General features: G+C 41.7%; 1 protein-coding gene across 2 annotated transcripts in view; it reads right to left on the bottom strand.

Annotated features, from left to right (window-relative positions):
- The window catches only part of PIGN (phosphatidylinositol glycan anchor biosynthesis class N), a 360,977-nt gene that overhangs the window by 74,859 nt on the left and 260,872 nt on the right, over positions 1-25,246 (bottom strand). For both annotated transcript variants that reach the window (XM_063450558.1, XM_063450559.1), the window contains 3 exons: positions 23,751-23,837; positions 20,152-20,207; positions 4,125-4,200 (listed from right to left, as the gene is read on the bottom strand). In XM_063450558.1, coding sequence (XP_063306628.1) covers positions 4,125-4,200; positions 20,152-20,207; positions 23,751-23,837 — 219 coding nt within the window. The remainder of the gene's footprint in view (positions 1-4,124; positions 4,201-20,151; positions 20,208-23,750; positions 23,838-25,246) is intronic.

Here is a 25,246-nt window from a genome sequence, read left to right as displayed (position 1 = left end):
GAATACCTCCACCTTTATTTCTGATACCAATAGTTATAAGGATTTCAACACCAGGGCGAATTTTCCCTGTTTTCTTTTTGTTCTTTCTTGAGGAACATACAACAAACGGATCGAATACTACCCAGATACCTTACATACCCTTAAGAAATTGCTGGGGAGTAAGTGATTAATTACTAAGCGCTACACACTCTCACTATCACATATTGGTTGTGTATATAGTGGATTTATTGACCCTACAAATGTCTGTTAAAGGGAGATAATTGTTTGTGAAATTGTCAAAAAAAATATATAATTAATATAACTTAGAAGAAATCAGTTGTTATTAGGTGCTGAAAAGAGGAGGCTATCTGGCGTAGCTCTGTGTACCATCAGTTCCTTCGTGGGCACTTATTCTGCTAAGTGATCATACCAACAATAACTGCAGGTAATAGGGATAAGGTGAGGGTGATCAAGAAGTAGCTCTTTAACACCTGAGGATACTATGAAGTGATGTGACTTTGAATTGAAATGCTCAGATCGTGCATAAAGTTTGTCAATGGCATAAGATTAAGTAAATATATATTTTAATAGTTGTCATACACAACCGTGTAGTGTAGTGAAAACCAAACTTCAAAATTAAGGCTAAAATAGGTGTCACTACTAGTGAGAATCTTTGCAAGTTAGCACTTTTTGTTTTCAACTCACTACAATTTTGTGTGTTAGAAAATAATCATCACATGCTTGCATTGCTCCATACCTACACTATATTACATGGGATTACATGCTGCAGAAGCTAAAGTTGGATGATCAAAGTTCCCTAAGGGAAACAATGGGGGATATGTATAAAAGTGTTTCCAGGAGAATAGTGTTGCAATAATGACACAATAACAGGATAATAGACTAAAGTGAGAATTCTAAATAAATTCAAAGTGAATTTCAAATTTAAGGCAAAAGTAACTGACCTGGAAGCATAGCTCACTAAGAGATTCATTTTCTAATTTAACTATTTTATAAATATACAGGTCAGGTCCATAAATATTGGGACATCGACACAATTCTAATCTTTTTGGCTCTATACACCAACACAATGGGTTTGAAATGAAACAAACAAGATGCGCTTTAACTGCAGACTTTCAGCTTTAATTTGAGGGTATTTACATCCAAATCAGGTGAACGGTGTAGGAATTACAACAGTTTGTATATGTTAAGGGACCAAAAGTAATGGGACAGATTAACAGTCATAAATCTAACTTTCACTTTTTATTACATGGTTGCAAATCCTTTGCAGGCAATTACAGCCTGAAGTCTGGAACGCATAGCCATCACCAGACGCTGGGTTTCATCCCTGGTGATGCTCTGCCAGGCCTCTACTGCAACTGTCTTCAGTTCCTGCTTGTTCTTGGGGCATTTTCCCTTCAGTTTTGTCTTCATCAAGTGAAATGCATGCTCAATCGGATTCAGGTCAGGTGATTGACTTGGCCATTGCATAACATTCCACTTCTTTCCCTTAAAAAACTCTTTGGTTGCTTTTGCAGTATGTTTCGGGTCATTGTCCATCTGCACTGTGAGGTGCCGTCCAATGAGTTCTGAAGCATTTGGCTGAATATGAGCAGATATTATTGCCCGAAACACTTCAGAATTCATCCTGCTGTCACATCATCAATAAATACAAGAGAACCAGTTCCATTGGCAGCCATACATGCCCACGCCATGACACTACTACCACCATGCTTCACTGATGAGTTGGTATGCTTTGGATCATGAGCAGTTCCTTTCCTTCTCCATACTCTTCTCTTCCCATCACTCCGGTACATGTTGATCTTGGTCTCACCTGTCCATAGGATGTTGTTCCAGAACTGTGAAGGCTTTTTTAGATGTTGTTTGACAAACTCTAATCTGGCCTTCCTGTTTTTGAGGCTCATCAATAGTTTGCATCTTGTGGTGAACCCTCTGTATTCACTCTGGTGAAGTCTTCTCTTGATTGTTGACTTTGACACACATACACCTACCTCCTGGAGAGTGTTCTTGATCTGGCCAACTGTTGTGAAGGGTGTTTTCTTCACCAGGGAAAGAATTCTTCGGTCATCCATCACAGTTGTTTTCCGTGGTCTTCCGGGTCTTTTGGTGTTGCTAAGCTCACCGGTGCGTTCTTTCTTTTCAAGGATGTTCCAAACAGTTGATTTGGCCACACCTATTGTTTTTGCTATCTCTCGGATGGTTTTTTTTTTTTTTTTTCAGCCTAATGTTAGCTTGCTTCACTGATTATGCAAATAGCACACTTGAAATGAACTCTGGACCTTTTATCTGCTCCTTGTAAATGGGATAATGAGGGAATAACACACACCCGGCCATGGAACAGCTGAGCAGCCAATTGTCCCATTACTTTTGGTCCCTTGAAAAGTGGGAGGCACATATACAAACTGTTGTAATTCCTACACCGTTCACCTGATTTGGATGTAAATACCCTCAAATTAAGACTGAAAGTCTGCAGTTAAAGCACATCTTGTTCATTTCATTTCAAATCCATTGTGGTGGTGTATAGAGCCAAAAAGATTAGAATTGTGTCCATGTCCCAATATTTATGGACCTGACTGTAGGTTCATGTAATCTGCATTGATTCAAAGATTTGTCAGGGTCATTTACAAAAGTGAAAATCAGAAGTGAAATTCTAAATGTATGCCAAAGTGGTCAGATTTGAAATCTACCTTACTTAGACAATATTTTCTAATTTGGCTATTGTGGCCTTAAATTTGAAATTCACTTTAAATACGCGCTTTAATAAACAACCCTGTTGGTGTCACAATGTGATTTATAGCACATTATGGTTTGGACTTAGGGTGTGATATGGGGCAGGATTTATAAAGAACTTAAATCATTATATTCCCCAGGATAGGGAAGGCATAAGGGCCGAAACGTCGGGGTTGCCATTTCTCCTGCTCTTGGTTAGTATACCATTTTTGATGAGTGTTTGTTGTTATTCTTTGCACTTTATTAGCATTCTAATGTGGTTTTGGGACTACTGTTTTTGCATATTTTGCACAACTGTATGCACTTTGTCTCTTGTTAAGTCTGTTTAATTCATTACTATATTGCATAAATAAATAAAAAATGAATGTGCAAATTCTGGTGTGCCTTGGGTACATTTCCTATTATATATATACACAATCGAATCCTCTTCTCTCCCACTGTCAGGATCTGTTCTTCATTTCATCCTGTCTGCTCTAGTTTTCTTTAAAACACAAGACAAAGCAGGGACTGCTTGACCAGCTTTGACCAGCAAAGTGTGCTTAGTTTCCGGTGATCAAAGCAATTTTCCTACAAATCTCACCTTTGATCCATGATCTTGCCATGCTTCCTGCTGCCATTCGTGTTAGGACGCAATTCGGGACTTTTTTTTAATCAGAATTTCATTCTAATGAATTAAACTCCGATCCTATTCGTGCTGTGGCTGCATCATGCGGGCGCTTAGCAGATAGCTCCCTAATTCCAACCTAAATTGGTCTTTCAGCCAAATTTACTTATACTAAGTAAAGATTACTTAGTAATTTACTAAGTAAAGATTACTTAGTATTAGTAAATTCTGCCCCTACTCGCTATACCGCGAGTAGGGGCATGTCTAGTATATAAAAAAAAAAAACCTGTGTCCCCCCCTCCCGTGCCGCGCGAGTGGGGGCTATTACATTGGACGGGGGACCTATTGCCCCACTCCCGGCCCCCACCCCTGAGTGGCGAGTGAGGGCCCTAAATAAAAATGGGGGGAGGGGGGAAACCTATCGTCCCCCCTGGCCCCCACCCCCTGAGCGGCGAGCGGCATTATATGCAAGAGGAGTGTAAAATGTAGACTGAAGCACCTGGTCTTTTAGACACTTAGCAAAGCACCTGTCATCCTTGTTTGTCTGCTACAGTAAAATAGAAAGTGATCTAATAATTATGTAGCAGATTATGTATGAAATGGGTGAAAAGTACACTTTTTTTATATGGCTGTACTGAAAATTAGTCCTGCTCTGTAAGAAATGTGGCGATTTTGAGAATAAAAAGTTGAAAACCAGCCACATTTTGATCTCACGTATAAAGCCCATTTATACATCTTTAAAGATACCATTTAGGTTCAAAGATCACGCTTCATGTTAAAATATCCATCTCACCTTCCACATCATCAGGCCTCCCATTACAAAAGGGTTAAATATAGTTAGAAAGCAGTACACGGAGGCAGGATCAAAACTGTAAAAAGAAAAAAAAAAGATAAGAATTAAAGTACATAGCTAGCTAAAATCTTAGCATACTAAGCTAACCCGATACATCCAAAAATGCTGTTGGAGAAAGTCTCATTCCACACATGATTTCCTCCACTATAAATTCATGCTACGTAAATACAGTCTGGCTCTTTCCTCTATCAAAGAAAACCACTTCAATGACTTCATAACCACACTCACCTGAGAACCCAAATGCCACTGTCACATTTTAAACACTCTTCTTTGCCCTGTTATCACTCCTCTGTTACTAACATAACTGCTTCAAACTTCACAACTTACTTCACTGAGAAGACTGCAGCAATGAGAGAAGAGATCTCATACAGTGAGGAAAAAAAGTATTTGATCCCCCGCTGATTTTGAACGTTTGCTCACTGACAAAGAAATGATCAGTCTATAATTTTAATGGTAGGTGTATTTTAACAGTGAGAGACAGAATAACAAAACAAAAAAATTCTGAAAAACGCATGTCAAAAAAGTTATAAATTGATTTGCATGTCAATGAGTGAAATAAGTATTTGACCCCTTTAACTTAGTACTTGGTGGAAAAACCCTTTTTGGCAATCACAGAGGTCAGACGTTTCTTGTAGTAGGCCACCAGCCACCAGGTTTGCACACTTCTCTGGAGGGATTTTGTCCCACTACTCTTTGCAGATCCTCTTCAAGTCATTAGGTTTTCGAGGCTGACGTTTGGAAACTCTAACCTTCAGCTCCCTACACAGATTTTCTATGGGATGAAGGTCTGGTGACTGGCTAGGCCACCCCAGGACCTTAATGTGCTTCTTCTTGAGCCACTCCTTTGTTGCCTTGGCTGTGTGTTTTGGGTCATTATCATGCTAAAATACCAATCCCCAACCCATTTTCAATGCCCTGGCTGAGGGAAGGAGGTTTCTCACCCAAGATTTGAGGGTACATGGCCCCATCCATTGTCCCTTTGATGAGGTGCAGCTGTCCTGTCCCCTTAGCAGAAAAACACCCCCAAAGCATAATGTTTCCACCTCCATGTTTAACGGTGGGGATGGTGTTCTTGGGGTCATAGGCAGCATTTCTCCTCCTCCAAATATGGTGAGTGGAGTTGATGCCAAAGAGCTTGATTTTGGTCTCATCTGACCACAACACTTCTCTGAAACATTCAGATGTTCATTGGCAAACTTCAGACGGGCCTGCACACGTGCTTTCTTGAGCAGGGGGACCTTGCGGGCGATGCAGGATTTCAGTCCTTCACGGCGTAGTGTGTTACCAATTGTTTTCTTGGTGACTATGGTCCCAGCTGCCTTGAGATCATTAACAAGCTCCTCCCGTGTAGTTCTTGACGGATTCCTCACCGTTCTCATGATCATTGAAATTCCACAAGGTGAGATCTTGCATGGCGCACCAGACTGAGGGAGAATGACAGTTATTTTGTTTTTCTTCAATTTGAGAATAATCGCACCAACTGTTGTCACCTTCTCACCAATCTGCTTGGCGATGGTCTTGCAGCCCATTCCAGCCTTGTGTAGGTCTAAAATCTTGTCCCTGACATCCTTGGACAGCTATTTGGTCTTGGCCATGGTGGAGAGTTTGGAATCTGATTCATTGACTGCTTCTGTGGGCAGGGGTCTTTTATACAGGTAACAAGCTGACATTTGAGAGTGCTCCTAATCTCAGCTCGTTACCTGTATAAAAGACACCTGGGAGCCAGAAATCTTGCTGATTGAAAGGGGATCAAATACTTATTTCACTCATTGACATGCATGTTTCTGTATTCATTTTGTTATTCTGTCTCTCACTGTTAAAATACACCATTAAAATTATAGACGGATCATTTCTGTCAGTGGACGAACGTTCAAAATCAGCAGGGGATCAAATACTTTTTGCCCTCACTGTATCTCTCTCCTACCCCTACCAACACTTACCAGTACACCACTTCCTCCCTCATTTATCCTATGCTCATGCACACCCACTACACAAGAAGAGTCTTCTGCTTCAATCCTTCCACTCCACCAGCTGTTTCTTCAGTCCTATTTCTTCACATCTTATTTGCACTATCTCCTTCTCTTGGTCTGCCTCTCACTAAAATGTTCAATCTCTTTCCCCTCTGATGTATTTCCTGCACCCTTCAAGCGAAACCACGAGTCCAATTCTAAAAAATCACAACCTAAATCCAAACTCCCCATCCAACTACTGCCCTATCTCCCTAAAACCATTTGCCTCCAAGATCCTTGAGAGAGTTTTGTACAGAAGACTGACCAACTTCTTTAAATCTAACTCTCTGCTTGACCTGTTTGAATTATTTCAGAGTTGGCAATTTCAGTTAGGATTCCGCACACATTACTCAAAACAGCCTTGACCAAAGTGTCCAATGACTAAATCGCTGCAAAATCCAGTGCTCAGGTCTCCCTTCTAATTCTTCTTGACTTGTCTGCTGCTTTTGACAAAGTTGATCATCAATGTCTTCTTCTCATCCTTCAAAACTTCGATCTACATGACTCTGCTCATTCCTGGTTCACCTCCTACCTTTTTCAGCACTCTTTCAGTGTCCTATTATGGTTTTTCCTTTCCAGCCCAACCCCTCTCTGTTGGTGTTCCCCAAGGTTCTGTCCTTGTTCCCCTACTATTCTCAATCTTTACTGCCTCCCCTGGTATACTAATCAGTTACTTTGGCTTTCGATATAACTTCTGCGCCGTTGACATGCAAATCTAACAGTCTTCTCCTGATCTATCATTGTCTACCTCTAACTGGATAGCAGCTAACTTCCTTAAATTTAATTTATCGTCTTATCTCCTTCAAACACTACTACTTTTGTATATGTTTCCCTCTGAGTCAACGGCACTTTTATTAGCTCTAACTCAAACAATCACTGCCTTGGTATATTCATAGATTCCAACCTCTCCTTCAGCCCTCAAATTCAGTTAATTATCAAATCGTATCACTTTCACCGTAAAAACTTAGCTCACACTACCTAACACTGAATGCATTGTCCATGCTGCTATCATCTCCTGCCTTGATGACAGCAATCTACTTCTCACTGGTCTTATGCAATCCCAGTCTGTAATAATTGCTCCAGCCAGGCTCCTCTTGTCCTACTGCACTACCTACCTATGTCAGTCGTTATAATGGCTTCCTGTGAGATATAGGACTCAATGTAAAATGCTTCTAACTATTCACACTATTACACAAGTATGTCTAATCCAAACCCTATGCTCTGCAGAAGACCTGCATCTATCCGCTGTTTGTACTTGCACCTCTGACTCTCACCTTTAAGACTTCTCTAGGGCTGTGCTTTTCCTATGGAACTCATTTCCCTACTCCATTAGATTTTCACTCAGTTTCTATTACTTTAAAAAAAAAAAAAAAACAATCACTGAGAAAACACTCCATCAAGAAGGCAGATCAAGTAACCCCTGCATTCTTTCCTGCTACTGTCATCTAAAAAAAAAAAAAAAGCATTGATTGTAAACAATTCTAGCAACCTACATTTCCCATTCATAAATGCATCTTAACCTTACCCCAGGTAAATTTTACCCCACTGCTCTTAGAATGTAAGTGTCAGGATCGGGACAGGGATCCAACACGCAGAGTACAGACAGTAGAAAGGTACGTATACCGGACCTTAGAATGGCCGGACTAACGTACGGAGAAAGATAGAATGGTCAAAGGCAAGCCGAGGTCGAGGGAACGAGAAGACAGGTAAGCGAGGAACAAGCCGAGTCAAAGGGTAACAGAGATAAGCAGAGAATATAAACAAGCCGGGTCGGAACCAAAAGGAATAACTGAAATACAAGAGCGCTGGGTGACTAGACAGGCTAGAACCACGACAGGGCAATGAGCAAATGGAAGAAGCACTGTTAAATACCCTGGCTCAGGAGAGTAGACACGCCTCCGACGAGTCCTGATTAGTCTCCAGACAATTGAGTGACAGGTCGGTCCGGGTTGGCGTCATGACGTCGACTGCTGGGCGTCGTGTTACAAAAGGAAGTGGATCCCTCGCGGCCGGCGTGTAAATGACCGGAAGGACCGCGAGGGACGGAGGAAACAGCCCTTTTGGACGGATAACCTGAGGTAGAGACTTCAGGTACCCTGACAGTACCCCCCCCTCTCAGATACGCCCACCGGGCGGAAGGAACCGGGACGAGATGGGAAGCGGGAGTGAAACGCCCTGCGGAGGCGAGGAGCATGAACATCCTCTTGAGGTACCCAACTCCTCTCCTCAGGACCATATCCTTTCCAGTCGACCAGATATTGTACTCTCCCCCGGGAGATTCGAGAATCGATGATAGAGTTGACCTCATACTCCTCCTGACCCTCCACCTGAACAGAGCGAGGAGAGGATACCGTGGAGGAAAATCTGTTGCAGACTAGCGGTTTCAGCAATGAAACATGAAAGGAGTTAGGGATGCGTAAGGCAGATGGAAGAGCTAGACGATACGCAACTGGGTTAATTCGAGTCAGAACCCTGTAAGGTCCAATATAACGAGGAGCGAACTTCATGGAAGGCACTTTTAAACGAATGTTTCTAGTACTCAACCATACTCTATCGCCTGGAACAAAAACCGGAGCCGACCTTCTACGTTTATCAGCGTGTTTCTTAACCAGCATAGAATTGTGCAGAAGAATTTGTCGAGTCTGATCCCACAACTTCCTCAAATTGGCAACATGAACATCAACCGACGGTACCCCTTGGGAAGGAGAAACCGAGGGAAGAATGGATGGATGAAAGCCATAATTCATGAAGAAGGGGCTTGAATGAGTAGAATCACAAACGAGATTGTTGTGCGCGAACTCCGCCCAAGGAATCAAACCGACCCAATCGTCCTGGTGTTCGGAAACAAAACAACGTAAATATTGTTCAATCTTTTGGTTGGTGCGTTCAGCAGCTCCGTTAGACTGAGGATGATAGGCGGAAGAGAAATTCAATTTGATACCCAGTTGAGAGCAGAAGGATCTCCAAAAACGAGAAACAAATTGGGAGCCTCTGTCAGATACAATTTGGGAGGGTATCCCATGTAAACGAAAAATCTCCCTTGCGAATATCTCTGCCAACTCGGGAGAAGACGGAAGTTTAGGCAGAGGAACGAAGTGAGCCATCTTGGTGAATCTGTCAACCACGGTGAGGATAACAGTCTGTTTTTTAGATATAGGTAAATCGACAATAAAGTCCATAGCCAAACAGGACCACGGCTTTTCTGGAACCTCTAAGGGATGCCGAAATCCACATGGAAGCGTATGAGGTTGCTTGGTCTTAGTACAAACCTCACACGCACCGATGAAATCTTTGATATCCCTACGTAAAGCAGGTCACCAGAAGTCTTTAGAGATCAAAGCGCACGTCTTGCGAATGCCAGGATGTCCAGCCACCTTGCTGTTGTGGAAACATTGTAGCAGTTCCAGTTGAAGAGCAGGAGGAACGAAATGTCGACCCCCGGGAGTCTGTTTAGGGGCTAGATGTTGCAGCTTTAAGATCTCGGCAAGTAACGGAGAGTGAATCCTGAGATTCGTGTTAGCGATAATATTACATTTCGGCACTATAGAGGAAAGAACAGGTTCAGATATAGTAGAAGGTTCATATTGGCGAGACAAAGCATCGGCTTTAGAGTTCTTAGAACCAGGTCTATAAGTAAGCACATAATTGAAGTGGGTCAGGAATAAGGACCAACGAGCTTGTCTGGCGGACAGTCGCTTAGCCTCCCCAATATAGGACAAGTTCTTGTGATCCGTTAAAATGGTAACAGGATGTAAGGTCCCCTCCAATAAATGTCTCCACTCCTTTAAAGCCATAATGACCGCTAATAATTCCCTGTCACCGATGTCATATCTGCTCTCAGGGCCAGACAGTTTCTTGGAAAAAAAACCACAAGGGTGTAGTGGTTTGTCCACCCCTAACCTTTGTGACAGTATAGCACCTACGCCTGTCTCAGAGGCATCGACCTCGAGTAGGAACGGCAGAGTCGTATCAGGGTGGACTAAAATTGGAGCAGAGGCAAAAAGTTCCTTGAGAGTCTTGAAAGCAACGAGAGCTTCAGTAGACCAAGTCTTAGTGTCCGCCCCCTGTCTGGTCATATTGGTAATAGGCGCAATAATAGAAGAGTATCCCTTAATGAAGCGCCTATAATAATTGGAGAAACCAATAAACCTCTGAATATCCTTGAGTCCCTTAGGCAAAGGCCAATCTAAAATAGACTGGAGTTTGTCGGGATCCATCTTAAAGCCTTCCCCAGATATCACGTAACCAAGAAAGTCTATCTGAGACTGGTCAAAACTACATTTCTCCAATTTGCAGTATAACCCATGTTGAAGAAGTTTGTGTAATACCTTTCTGACTTGTCTGTGGTGGGTCTCAATCTCCCTAGAGTGTATAAGTATGTCGTCCAGGTACACAATAACACAATCATGTTGAAATTCCCTGAGAACTTCATTAATCAAATCCTGAAATACTGCCGGTGCGTTACAAAGACCAAAAGGCATGACCGTGTATTCATAATGCCCATAACGGGTATTGAACGCTGTCATCCACTCGTGTCCTTGCTGGATTCTCACCAAGTTATATGCCCCTCTGAGATCTAACTTGGTGAAAATTTTAGAGCCCTTTAGGCGATCAAACAGCTCGGTAATCAAGGGGATCGGATAGGCATTTCTGATGGTTATTTTATTCAACCCTCGGTAATCAATGCAAGGTCTTAGGGAACCATCCTTCTTTTTAACAAAAAAAACCAGCCCCGGCAGGAGAAGAAGATCTCCTAATGAATCCTTTGTCTAGATTCTCCCGAATATATTCCTCTAGAACTGAATTCTCTTTGGTGGATAGAGGATATACATTGCCCCTCGGAGGCATGGTACCAGGTAGTAGATTAATTTTACAATCAAAAGTCCTGTGTGGAGGTAGAGTATCGGCATTCCTTTTGTCGAATACTGCTTTTAAATACAGGTACCGAGGCGGTATCTGTAAATCTGTAGACTGGGTAGAACTACCTGGTGTGTTGATTACACCCAATGGGGAAACCCTCCGTAAACACCTCTCCTGGCAACCCTGGCCCCAGGAGAGTATCTCCCCTAACTCCCAATCAATAATAGGGTTATGTCTCTTTAGCCATGGGTAACCCAGGACTATGGGAACAGAAGGGGACGAAATAAGCATAAGCGATAAGTTTTCCTCGTGTAAGATACCAACAGTTAAATTAACGGGTATGGTTTCACGAAAGATAACAGGCTCAAGTAAAGGTCTACCATCTATGGCCTCAACGGCCAAGGGTGTTTCCCTTAACTGGGATGGGATAGTGTGTTTAGTAGCAAAGGCCTGGTCGATAAAATTCTCAGCAGCTCCGGAATCTATCAAAGCCATGGTCTTTAGTACTCCCTTCTCCCAAGTTAAAGAAACTGGTAGCAGAAGCCTGTGATCTTTATAGCTATGAGTAGAGGACAAAATAGAAACACCCAAGGCCTGTCCTCTAGAGAAACTTAGGTGCGGGCGTTTCCCGAGCGATTAGGACAATTCAGGCGTAAGTGACCTCTGACTCCACAATACATACACAATCCCTCCCTTCTCCTGTACTGTCTCTCCTCTTCTGAGAGGCGAGTATTGCCTATCTGCATAGGTTCAGGAAACAGTGAGGTAGTGGAATCAGGACTTTGAAATGCGGGAGCTAATTTAAAGGAAGGTCTAAAGTTCCTCTCTCGAGTGTTCTGTCTCTCTCTTAAACGCTCATCAATACGAGAAATGAACGAAATCCTCCAAATTTTCAGGAAGCTCTCTAGTAGCAACCTCGTCAAGGATTACATCTGATAGCCCGTTCAAAAATACATCAATATAAGCCTGCTCATTCCACTTAACTTCTGCCGCCAAAGACCTGAACTCTAGTGCATAATCCACAAGTGTTCGGTTATCTTGTCTCAGGCGCAAAAGTAATCTAGCTGCATTGACCTTTCTACCAGGAGGGTCAAAAGTTCTTCTAAAGGCAGCTACAAAGGCATTATAATTATATACTAACGGGTTATCATTCTCCCATAATGGGTTGGCCCATCTCAGAGCTCTCTCAATGAGTAAGGTGATAATAAATCCAACCTTCGCCCTATCTGTAGGATAGGAGCGAGGTTGTAATTCAAAGTGGATACTGATCTGGTTTAAAAAACCACGACACTTCTCAGGTGAACCACCATAACGTACTGGTGGGGTAATACGGGAAGAGACACCTACAGTGGCTACCTCTAGGCCTGAACTCACAGGGGAAATAGAAGTAGTACGCGTCTCCTCTGGTGGGTTATTAGCACGAGATAATAACGCCTGTAGTGCTAGGGCCATCTGATCCATTCTGTGTTCCATGGCTTCAAACCTAGGATCGGAAGGACCAAGCTGACTGTTTGTACCTGCAGGATCCATTGGCCCTGTCGTAATGTCAGGATCGGGACAGGGATCCAACACGCAGAGTACAGACAGTAGAAAGGTACGTATACCGGACCTTAGAATGGCCGGACTAACGTACGGAGAAAGATAGAATGGTCAAAGGCAAGCCGAGGTCGAGGGAACGAGAAGACAGGTAAGCGAGGAACAAGCCGAGTCAAAGGGTAACAGAGATAAGCAGAGAATATAAACAAGCTGGGTCGGAACCAAAAGGAATAACTGAAATACAAGAGCGCTGGGTGACTAGACAGGCTAGAACCACGACAGGGCAATGAGCAAATGGAAGAAGCACTGTTAAATACCCTGGCTCAGGAGAGTAGACACGCCTCCGACGAGTCCTGATTAGCGTCATGACGTCGACTGCTGGGCGTCGTGTTACAAAAGGAAGTGGATCCCTCGCGGCCGGCGTGTAAATGACCGGAAGGACCGCGAGGGACGGAGGAAACAGACCTTTTGGACGGATAAACTTCTAAGTCTCTACCTCTCTCAGAGGTAGAGACTTCAGGTACCCTGACAGTAAGGTTGTTTTAGCAGCCATCAGCACCTTCTGTTCCTGTACGACCAACTTGTCTTGTAGCAATGACATGTTTGTTAATCCACCTACTGTACAATATCTCAGAATGTATTGGCACTTATAAATAATAATAATAATAATAGTAATAATAATGGCCAATACAAACTAATGTGTTTATTCATAAAACTGTGAAGGGACAAATTTACACTTTTTGTTGCAGTTGGAAATTTTATTTATAATGAACAATGTCAGGAATTCTATAAAACAAAACCCGTCCAAATGTGTTAAGCAACATCTCGGTTTTTGCTATTTCTACAAAAAGATTACGCTTTGATGTCTCTTTCCAATTTCAATCTCCTTTTGTAACCAAATTGTGACTAGAGTAAAGCAGAAGCTTATCTATAGTAATATGCACAACACTCTATCTACAAACACATACGGTACATATGCCAACTCATAAGCTATTCATATTAACTGCTCAGAGCTTTTCACCAACATGTCAGGCCTAAATCAACCTAAATGTGTCTACAGGTACAATTCACCTGTCCCCTCACTAACAATTACATCTAACAAAAGCTATGTTATAGAATCAGGTTTTTTTTTACAGAGATAGAAAACTGACAAAGCATTTCACTGCCCTAGAAAACCAACCAGAAAATAACACAAACAAAAGGAAGGAAACCTTTGTAATACAACACAACATTTTCACTCTCTTTAATTGCCAGGTTGAAAATAAACCATTTTATGGAGAAAGGAACTAATTCAACTTAAATCTTGGCTAAGGGCAAGAAAATGTGAACAGCCTATGAGATACTGAACATGAAAAGCAAATCAACACAATTAATATATGGCGTTATGTGCATAACCTGAGACCAAGACATGTTTTACAGTATACGTAAAAAGACGTGTGTCATGGCCCATACTGTAAGAGTATACCTTAAGCTTCCATTTTACTTTTCCTGTTTTTTGCTGAGCTATATTGTTCACAAAGAACACTTTGCATTAATGCTACTTTATGGGGTCCCAAAGAAGCATAGGTTCTTCAAATAGTGGGCTTATTCGCTCAGTCATTTTTAGAGAGCCTGTTGTGCCAAGGACTTTGGGAGCTGCCTAAAAAGATCAAGGCTAGAGGCCATATCAAAGTTAAGGAAAATCACACAGCCTCCTGCTCTTTAAATTCGAACTTTAATTACACACAGTAAGCTTCTTCAGGATTTGGAGGTTATTAACAGAGCAGGACATAAGACATTCTAAAGTAAACAGACTGTGCAATAAAGGAAGTTTAAACATTAGATCTCTCTTTACAGAAAGTTTAGGAAGACTGTGCAAGTCACATGCAGAGAGGTATGACAAGGGCTCCATAAAAAAGCGATAAACTCCTAAATGGCAGAGAATTTAGCAGTAACACTGCAGGGACATCATCTATACACCAAAACTGCTTCATTAAGCTAAAGTTGTTTTGGTGCCTATTATGTCACTTTAACCCCTTAAGGACCAAACTTCTGGAATAAAATGGAATCATGACATGTCACACATGTCATGTGTCCTTAAGGGGTTAAGCAGACTTCCTCCACAGAAAGTTCAAGGCATCAAACATCTATGCCAGGGGTAGACATCCTTTTCGCAGTGGTGTGCTAAAGAAAAACTCTGACGTCCCTTGGTGTGCCAGCAATTTAGTCAGAGGAATGCATGGTTAAGAAAGCTAAATGTTTTATTAATGATAACCACAAATAAAGAAGGTCAGTTTTAAGACAACAACTAATCATATTTATCTTTTTAATGTCATTTCTTATTACATTTACACTTGTTGAGAATATTTCAAAAACATAATAACAAAGCACATACAACAACATATTTACATTTTTTTTACAGAACAAACTTAGTGAGATCCCTACCCTTGCTTAGTTCCTCTATGTCAGGAACATACTGTGTAACTTTAAGTTTCACACAGGCTTCTGAATGAGCAGTTGTGAGATGGCTTCGATGCGGATTCAAAATGATCTTCATGTGGGAAACTATTTGCTCACAGATGTATGTTGACCCAAAGGCTGAAAGCAACGCAAATGCAATTTTCTTTAAGCAGATACATTTTCAGGTAGACTGGTCCAACACTGGTAACTGATGGTAACTGATGGTAGCTGATCTATCTGTGCAATTTCCCTCCAGAGTTTTCCGTAGTTGTGCAAATTTTGTTCTCCATAACTCTGATGCCTTCAATTCAATAAGCTGAATTTCAAAATCATCAACATTCATCCATTCAAAAAGAGTTAGATCAAACGGAGTGGATCCCATGGATCTCAAAATTTTGACATCGTTCTGTGAACTCTTTTCTGAGCGCCACAATGTACTTCTGCAGTTCTTCTGTGTTAACTGGATAATGTGAAACACAAAATAATAACATGCGATGAAAAGGCTTCTGGGCTGTGGAGATCCGGAGTGTCTGACTTTTATCAACCTATAACCCTCTGGGTAGGCCGCAGCCTTGCTGTGCTGAAGTGCTGAACAGGTTAAGTGTTCCAGTTACAGGACCTAGGCAGTATGCAGCAAAGATGTGGAGACAGGCTGTGTTGCTGCTCCTTTTGCCCCTCCGGTGCAGTAGAGCATACCCGGCTTGAATGTAGGCATGATGAAGTGTTGCTCCTTCTCACAGCCATTCTGACCTGCCGTCGGCGTCTCCGCCAAAAGGCGTTGAAGAGCGAGTTTGGCCGATTCTGCACATCCCATTTCCCACTGTCTGGGTCATAAGCGCACACCGTGGCTGTCATTTTACTTGCCATGTGGTGTCAGCTTTGCGGTGGTGTCATGTGCTCTCAGCTCCCTGAGAAATCTCCCGCGAACAGACCGGGATTACCCCCGCCAGTCCAAAGGGGAGAGGAAGTGCTAGGGCACTAGCTGGTGTTTGGCTCAACTCAGGCTGCTCAAGGTAGGAGATTGGTTGCCTCTCCCTTCCCTGGTGCACACCAGGTCGCAATATGCTCGAAGCACCCTCCAGGATCATGTCAGCCACAATCACATCTTCTCGTCAGTAGGAGAGTAAACCCAAGTTAGGGCTACTGCAATATCGATTTAGAGTGTGGCAGGGCCCAGCAGGGTCCCCAAAAACAACAACCATAACTATTTTAATGTACCTAAGTGGTTATGTTGCCTGGAGTAAGTGGGTGCCAGGATCCATGTCACTACTAAATGATTTTCTCACCATTTAGCAGAGCAGGTTGATCTCCAGAAACCCGGCCTCCAATGATGATGCAGAGGAGACACAACTATGCTTCCATCACACCCCATACCAGAGATGAGGACAGTGATTGACAGAGAATGCTAAGTTGACACGCTCAGCCTCTCACTGCCGCTAACTAACTGTTATGGTGTGAACCTGCATTGAAATGTACAGAATTTAAGTTTATCACAGGTCTCAAACTATGTACGGAGAGTATTTAGTGTATCCAGTGGTGTATTTAGGATTTGTGCTGCCCTAGGCATGAGGAGCTCAGGAACCCCCTAATTTAAATTTGCCCCACTCCTTCCCGCCAAGGCGACACTTCTTCCTGTTAAAGACAAACACGCATTTTGACTGACAGACACACACTGACACAACCACTCACGGACAATTCTCAGATACACTGACATACACACACTCACTGATTTGACACAATCTGACACACACAATCACTCACCCACACACACTCAGAAACACACTGACAGACGCACACATGCACTAACAGACAAGCACACTCACTCAGACACACGCACATTCACTTACAGACACACACACATTCAGTGACCGACCCACACACTCACACACATATTTATTGACTGACACACACTCACAAATACACACTCACAGACACAAACACACACTCAAACATTTACTGACAGGCACAAACTCACTGACAGACACACACACACACACACACTCAAAGATCCACACTGAGAAACACACACACATTTCCCCCAAACACTCACAAATTATTGCTATTTAAAAAAAATGTGATTATCTTAAAAAAATGTGACCTATTTAAAAAAAATGTGATCTTCTTGCTCAGCTTCCTCGCGCACCACTTAGTGCGGCACCTGGAACACAACTGGCTACCCGCCCCTGGCGGCCGAAAGCTGGCCAGCCAGCTCTTCGGCCCCCATAAAACAAGGCTAACAAGGCATTTGCCTGGGCATTTGGGGGCGGTGTTTTTGCCGCCCCCTGGAAAGTGCCGCCCAAGGCAAATGCCTTGTTAGCCTCACGGTAAATGCATTGCTGAATGTAACACAGAGCCCTACAGCAATAAAACGCTCATGTATGTAAGCAGTGTATGAGTATCACAGAGCTCAACAGCAATAAAACTCACAATAATATGAGAGTAATAAATGCAGTGTATGAACATATCACAAAGCGCTTGAGAGATACAACTCACATCAAATTAAATCAAAGTGAGTGCATAATTTCATCACAGAGCTCCACAGCAATAAAACTCAGTTATGTGGTTCAGATTGCATCAGTGTTCTACTACTGTGTGTGGAATTATGTGGGATATCTGTGTATGGTGTGGCTATTTGTGATGTGTGTGTGTGGTGGGGGGTAGCTGTTGTGATGATTTTGGCAATGTGGCGGGGCAGCTGAGTATGGTGTATGTGTGTGGATGGTGGAGTGTGATGTGACACATTGTAGCTGAGTCTACTGCTCACACTTCATATCTGATCTCTCCTAGTCTCTCACACTGCAGGAGTGGCTCCAAGAGCTTGCAATCTAACTCAATCTAGCATTTCTGTTTGTATACTTTACAGAATTAGGAAATGATAACTTGACTTCGATTGCAAGCTTTTGGGGCCATTCCCTCAAGCCTTTAAATATAGAGACTACGGCATGGTCTGTACAGCTTGCAATCTAACACAAGTTAACATTTATGTGATATAAATGGACTGTCTGATACAGACAGTTCTTCGTATCACAGTAAAGTTAACTTGAGTTAGATTGCAAGCTCTTGGGGACCATCCCTGTATGCCCTGATGAGCATTTATTTGTAACATAAATAGTGTGGCACTGGCACCTGGTAAATTAAGGCAATTTACCTGATAGTATTCAGAGACTGTCAGACAGACACAAGTGAAGAGATAGTAACAGACACAAAGGTAGTAGTAGAGGCATGCACAAGAGACAAGGCAATCTGCTTTTGTGAGACAAGTCAGCAGCAGAAGTGACCCCTATGATCACTACTGCTTCTGAATCTGATTGGCTCACATAAACAAGAAGCCCCACACAGAGTTGCTTGGAGTGACCTGTAAATAAGTCATCCAGGCAGAGGATGCTGCTAAAAGAGTGTGAGGTCTGGAGGCAGGGCTGACATCTGGGCAGGAGGCAGAGCAAAAGGCTAGGCAGGAGGCCGAGCTAAAGGCTAGGCAGGAGGCGGGGCTGAGGATGCTGCTGACAGAGTGGGAGGGCTGGAGACAGGGCACACAGTTGCGGACGTCAAAGGAGTCGTGGTAAGAACAGTGTAATAGGCGGAATTCCAGATCGCAAGTTCCTCTGTGAAGATCGGTCGGCAGCCTTGCGTACTGCTCAAATGCACCGCGTGTGCCAGAGGTTGCCGACCCTTGGTCTATGCTCTATTCCTCTCTACACAAATGTATTTTATGCCCCTTAAATGAACACTGTAGGCACCCAGACGACTTCAGCTACTTGAAGTGGTCTGGGTGCTGTGTCCTTTTTGCACCTAGTGCTGCAATGAGAAACATTGCAGTTCCAGAGAACTGCAATGTTTACATTGCAGCTCTAAGTCTGCCCTCAGTGCCTGACAGCCACTGGGAGCGCTTCCGTAATCCAAACAGACTTTTGGTCCGTAATCTGACACTGGAAGTCCTCACGCTTGCATGAGGACCTCCAGCGTCAGATTTTCCCCATAGGAAAGCATTGAATAATGCTTTCCTATGGGGAGGTCTAATGCGCCCATGTGGCCATTGCGGCGCACGTACATTAGGTCTCCCCCTTCGGTTGACATTGTCGGGGTAGTAGCCTGGGCGGGGCCTGACCCTGTGCCGAGGGACATCTGTGCTGGATGCCGGTAAGTGCGGGGGCATCAGGGAGGGCCGCGACCTATTAACCCTATGGTGCCAGAAAGACAGCTTTGTTTTCCTGGGACTATAGGATCCCTTTAAGTCCACTCTATCACACACGCAGGGTCTTCTCCATGTTTAAATCTCTCTAATGCCATGGTTAATCGCTAAATCTTGCTGCTTTGACTTACAAACATCTGCAGAATTCATTCATTCCTAAAGTTGGATACAAATCCACATGCTATTAATCTCCTTTTTGAATGACTAACTCTGCTCTAGTAAGCATGTCTATACCCCAATCAATCATGGACATGTGGTAAAGTTATTTTGCTCTCTCACAGTTCCAGTTCGTGATCTCCGCTTTAACCAGTCTCTGTAAAGCTCGCCTACACAAATAATATATAAATAATCCAATATTCTTACCCTACTATTCTCCCATACAGATTTCAGCTGCTAAGTATCTCACTTGCCCTCTGCCATAGCTATTATTTCTCATAAAATGTCTCACTATATGATCCTCCTCTTCCATTAGGAGGTCTTTCCTACTTCACAATCACCTGTGCATTCTGATAATGCGTAGGTTTGCAGTATCAGGGCTTGCTTTTCCTCTGAAGAAAAAAAACTTTAGTGTTCCATTATAATCTCCCTTTTGTGGCATATTTTATATTATAATAAAAGGGGAATGTTAAGACAAGCAGATGTTAAGACCACTTCAGTATATAAATCAATATGCGCCAACGTTAACATATTGAAATATCATCTGCTTCATTCATACATAATAGACTACAGTGTAGGTATTTCTCACTAAAACATCGAACTGTAATAAAAAATGAAAAAAAAAAAAAAAAAAAAACAACAATAATTGAAAAATATATTGCACAAACACAATTTAATTAGTCTCCCTGAAACCACAAATAGTTATGGCATCATTTAAAAAAATAAACTTTGTTTTTAAACTTCACAATCAAGGAAGTGATAATGTTATGCATATTACCTGTTAATAGATGCTATATTTCCGGTGCCGAAAAAGGCTGTGATTATGAAGAAGACCTTATTACGTTTAGGAAAAGGATTATAAAAGAAGAAGAATGTAAAAATCAGAAAATTAGCAACACACTATAATGCTGTGCATCTGTAAATATAAATTACTCATGGCCCATTAGTCCTGATGGTAGTCTTAATTAGTCTGTCATGAAAAAGGTAGACAGTGCCACTTCATGGGCAATAACATTCCATCTATTAAACAAGCCCTCGAGCAAATGTGATGTTTAAATTTAATTTTTTTTTTTACTCCTATAGCTTCTACTGCTGCATCATGGACAAAGCAGTAAAGAATATGATGGCGATGGGTAGTTTACTGCACACACTGCCACCTAAAGTCGGTGAGTGGTATCCTAAAATGATAAAAAATTGTGGTATGCCTTAAGCTTCATCTGGGATAGTTGTTAATGCACAGCCAAAAACCCTGTCCACCATCTGTCACCTTGCAGAAGGCTGAGGAAGATATATTCTAGGTATGAAACCTATATATTTGTTATCAACTCTGCCAACACTAAGTTTTCATCAAATAATTACCTACCCAATAATATATTTATAAACAACATCCTTTAACAGGTCTATTTTAACTTCTTACTTTCACCAAACAGATGGTTTATTTCTAAATCAAACAATAGATCTCAAGTTACACCAATAGTAACAAGCTACATTATGAAATACGGAAAGCAAACCAGCTGATTCCAGCAAGCTAAATTGTTCTGAGAAATTATAGTGTGTTCTAACATTTTAACATGTATGTTCGAAGACAAAAAGAGAACCGATAGGCTAGAACCTTGGACAGGTAGAAGCTCATTTGTTATGTTGTCAGTTTTCATCCGATCCAATCTTTACTAAGAGCATTCCAGTCAGAAGAACCCTTGCATTTCCATCAAAGGGTCTGTAGAACAGAGAAGCCACCTTACGGTTTATCTAGGTTAACCGGTCGTGCTATCAAAGTTGCTGTTAATGGTGTCACTGCTGGTTGGGGTTGGAAGTACTTAAATGACCACTAAAGTCACCCAAGACCTGTTCATCTCTTGGTGCTCTGGCCCTGTCCTTGTAACCCTGCAATGTAAAACATTGCCTTTTTATGGAAACTGCAATGTTTAAATTGAATGGTTAAATCCACATCTAGTGGCTGTTATAAAACTGTCAGTAAAACTTTGCCATGTGATGTGTAAGGCCATAGGAAAGCATTGACGTCGACTTATGTGGAGAGGTGAGTAAAACTTAATTTATTAATTGTGATGAACAATCTGTATCTAACTATGGGCAGGGGCAATAAAGCGTAAGGAATTTAGGTTTGTATTTCTAACTCTATAGGGGAGAAAAACAATCATGTTTGAAGACCAAAATAATCAACTATTTTGTTGTCTATGGTAAACTCATGTCCCAAATAAGATGACACTACTCATACTGGAGCTAGCCAAGTATAAGTACTTTAACCCCTTAAGGACACATGACATGTGTGACATGTCATGATTCCCTTTTATTCCAGAAGTTTGGTCCTTAAGGGGTTAAAGGGAGGGGGGTTATCAAATTGTTGCAGGAAGCATTCATGTTTTAAAGGACCACTCTAGTGCCAGGAAAGCATACCCGTTTTCCTGGCACTAGAGTGCCCTGAGGGTGCCCCCACCCTCAGGGACCCCCTCCCGCCCGGCTCTGGAAAGGGGAAAGGGGTAAAAACTTACCTTTTTCCAGCGCTGGGCGGAGAGATCTCCTCCTGCTCTCCTTCTCCGATCCTCCTCTTCTCCTCCCCGTCGGCTGAATGCGCACGCGCGGCAAGAGCTGCGCGCGCATTCAGCCGGTCACATAGGAAAGCATTCACAATGCTTTCCTATGGACGCTTGCGTGCTCTCACTGTGAAAATCACAGTGAGAAGCACGCAAGCGCCTCTAGCGGCTGTCAATGAGACAGCCACTAGAGGACATAGGGGGAAGGCTTAACCCATTCATAAACATAGCAGTTTCTCTGAAACTGCTATGTTTATGAAAAAATGGGTTAACCCTAGAAGGACCTGGCACCCAGACCACCTCATTAAGCTGAAGTGGTCTGGGTGCCTAGAGTGGTCCTTTAATTTTTCAGTTTGTGGTGACAAATGTGAAGTCTTCTCCTCACCCCAAATTTTTTTGCCAATTTAAAAGAAGACTAAGTGGGTTGTGCGCTAACCAATTTATATTCATAGGAATCCTAAAAAATATTTATTCTTTTACTTTAAAAACTGTTTACACTAAAATATAGTAAGTTGCATTCTCAGCACAGGCAAACAGAGGTTGAAGGTTCTACAAGTCCATACCAGAAATCATAAGAACACAGAGGGACAAGCAGAGTAGCCAGCTTAAGCCTTGATTTAATATTTTGGAATAAGTTTTCAAATGACCACATTCTATTAGTAAAATTCCCATGAACTTTAATGGTGACATCTGCATATAACTCAAAAACATAAGGTTTTTCTAAAAAAAAAAATATAATTTGATAAACTTACTTAAAAATATTAAAATGCAGCCCTAGTTAGATGATCCAAGCAGCTGGACTATCCCATAATGTTGTGGATGCAAATTTGATTGATAACAGTGAACTCACTACATTTTAATGTAAGCAGTTTTTTTTTTTTATAATGTGGAATAAATCCTGCAGCATTAGGTCCTCTATTCTTGCGAGTCGCGTGTTGCCATGGCACATAAGGCATGGCAACCCAGGACATAATTTCTGCAAGAAGTGCAAGATTACACTCTTGTGCCCCTTCTTCACAGGATACACTAGCAGGGGCCCGGGAATATATATAATACTGTGCCTATATATATAGTGGTACTATGCTGTTACATAGTCACCAAAAATTGAGAGCAAGTATTTTACATTCTATCGTATATTCTATCCATTTGAATATTTTATACTCTTTTATTTCTGGTTATCATGTTTACATGTATGTTTCAAGTGAATAAAAAAAAATATTTTGGATGAATACTATATTTAGTTTTATTGATTTTTGATTGTACTACTCACAAAATAAGAAATGCATTACCGATTCCAACATAAAAATTGGTCAAATAAGTGTAGAAAGACTAGGCACAGTATTAGGCAAACTTCGTCACTTCAGATATTTCAGACTATATCTCCCCGATGCTTTGCTAGCATTATGGGTGTAAAAGCATTATGGATATGTAGTACACAACTACATGCTGAAGGTTGCTTACTCTCAAACTTGGGTATCACCATAGCCTAAACACAGTTCTTAGATTCAGTGGGTAGAATTATGAATGCTGAAATGCAAACTTTTCGAGACCTGTAAATCTTAAAGTTATTTGCATGAAAGAGCAAATAACTCAAAGGCAAGTACTTCAATCATAATAAAAATAAATAAATAAAAACTAGGCATACTTTATCCAAAAAATGCACACAAAAAAAAATCTTCCAGATTCATGAATAGCACACAACTCTAAATCTTTGTAGATAACAATCTGCTTGGTCTCCCCAAGGCCTCAGTGTTATGACCAAGATGAATCTTTCACATTATCTGTACCCACATATGAAGCATGCAGAGCATCATAAAAAGGATACCAAGAAAAAGGATCTTCGAATGTCATCCAAATTCAGCTGTCGAACCTGAGATATATCAGTACTGCAGGAGAAGTCAATACTGTTAAGCTGTGAAAGAAACAGGAAAAAATCAATGCAATGTGTCATTACGGTCATTTTTAATAATGAGAGATAGTATTGCAACAATCTAGGCATGGAAACAGATATGTGTCTGTGCCAAGCTCCAAGGCATACAGTGCATGGGTAAGAGATAGAGTAATTGAATACAATAGTCCCCTCACTATTTTAAACCTAGGGCCTCCATAGACAACAACAAAAAAAACTAGCTTTGTAAATCACAGATATGCATCAACTAGAAAGTCACAAGTAATCGTTATTAAGTTTAATTATAAATTATTTTATTTTTTTTACCAGTTATGCTGTATTTAAGATATTTCAAATAACTTATTCTGCTTGTTGTAAATACCATTACAGAATGCAACAGGCATTTTTTAACCCATCTGATTCCTAATCTCTGCTTCAGATTAAACAGATGGGGGAAAAGCAGTCAATCAGAAACAGCAAGGATTTTTTGACAGTGATAAAAGGAATTTGTATGTGTATATATGAAGACAGTGGGGATTTACTGCTACAGCACCTAAAAAAAAAAAAAAAAATCTTCCTCGTATGAATCCTTGTGAGTAATATTGTGCATATATTAGATCGAGTAAGTCATGTCCCTGCTGAGAAATAGGCTGTTGGCACTAGAAAATGAGAAACGGTGAAACTGTACTATTAAATATGCTTTAAATATTTTTTCCCAGTCATGTTTAAAGTTTAAGATTAACTTGGCTGCATATACTAACTACTCAACATTTTACCCATCAAGATGCATCTGTCCATTATATCCGTCTCCAACATATATACCGTGTAGTAAATGTATAATATATGAAATGATGTGCATGTAGATGCATGTATATTTAAAAAAAAATGTATGCATACACAGACATCCCAAGTCCCCCGGTAGTTCGGGAGACTTCTGTATTTTGCATGCGGCAACCTGATACCCGCAGAACATGTATAATATCCCAGAAATCAAACACACAATGTGACATACAATGTATATCAGATTGTGTGTGTTAATTACCAGGATATTATATATGATTTGTGCCCCCCAGGCCCCTTCCCTCATACTCCCTAAACAGGGGCTGATCAGGTACCGGCCCTTAGAGAGCCGACCATAGTATCAGCCAGCAGGGAGGAAGTGATGACAGCTTGTCACTTCACATAGAGCCGCACAGGAGGAGTGGAGGGAGGAGGCAGCATGAAGTCCGCAGCATCGGGGCAGAGGAGAGGCTGGAGTGAGCTTCTACTGCATGCTCACTAAAATCAGCCTCAGCAAGAGCTCCAAGAAAGCCACCCTCCAGGAAACAAAGATAAGGTAACAAGAGGGTGGCTGCAAATATATAAAGTATGTGTGTCAGTGTTTATCTGAATGTGTGTATCTGAGTGTATGTGTCAGTGTGTATCTGGGTGTT

The sequence above is a fragment of the Pelobates fuscus genome, chromosome 4 (genome assembly GCF_036172605.1).
Source record: "Pelobates fuscus isolate aPelFus1 chromosome 4, aPelFus1.pri, whole genome shotgun sequence".
Lineage (NCBI taxonomy): Eukaryota > Metazoa > Chordata > Amphibia > Anura > Pelobatidae > Pelobates > Pelobates fuscus.
This window is presented reverse-complemented; position numbering and strand designations above follow the sequence as displayed.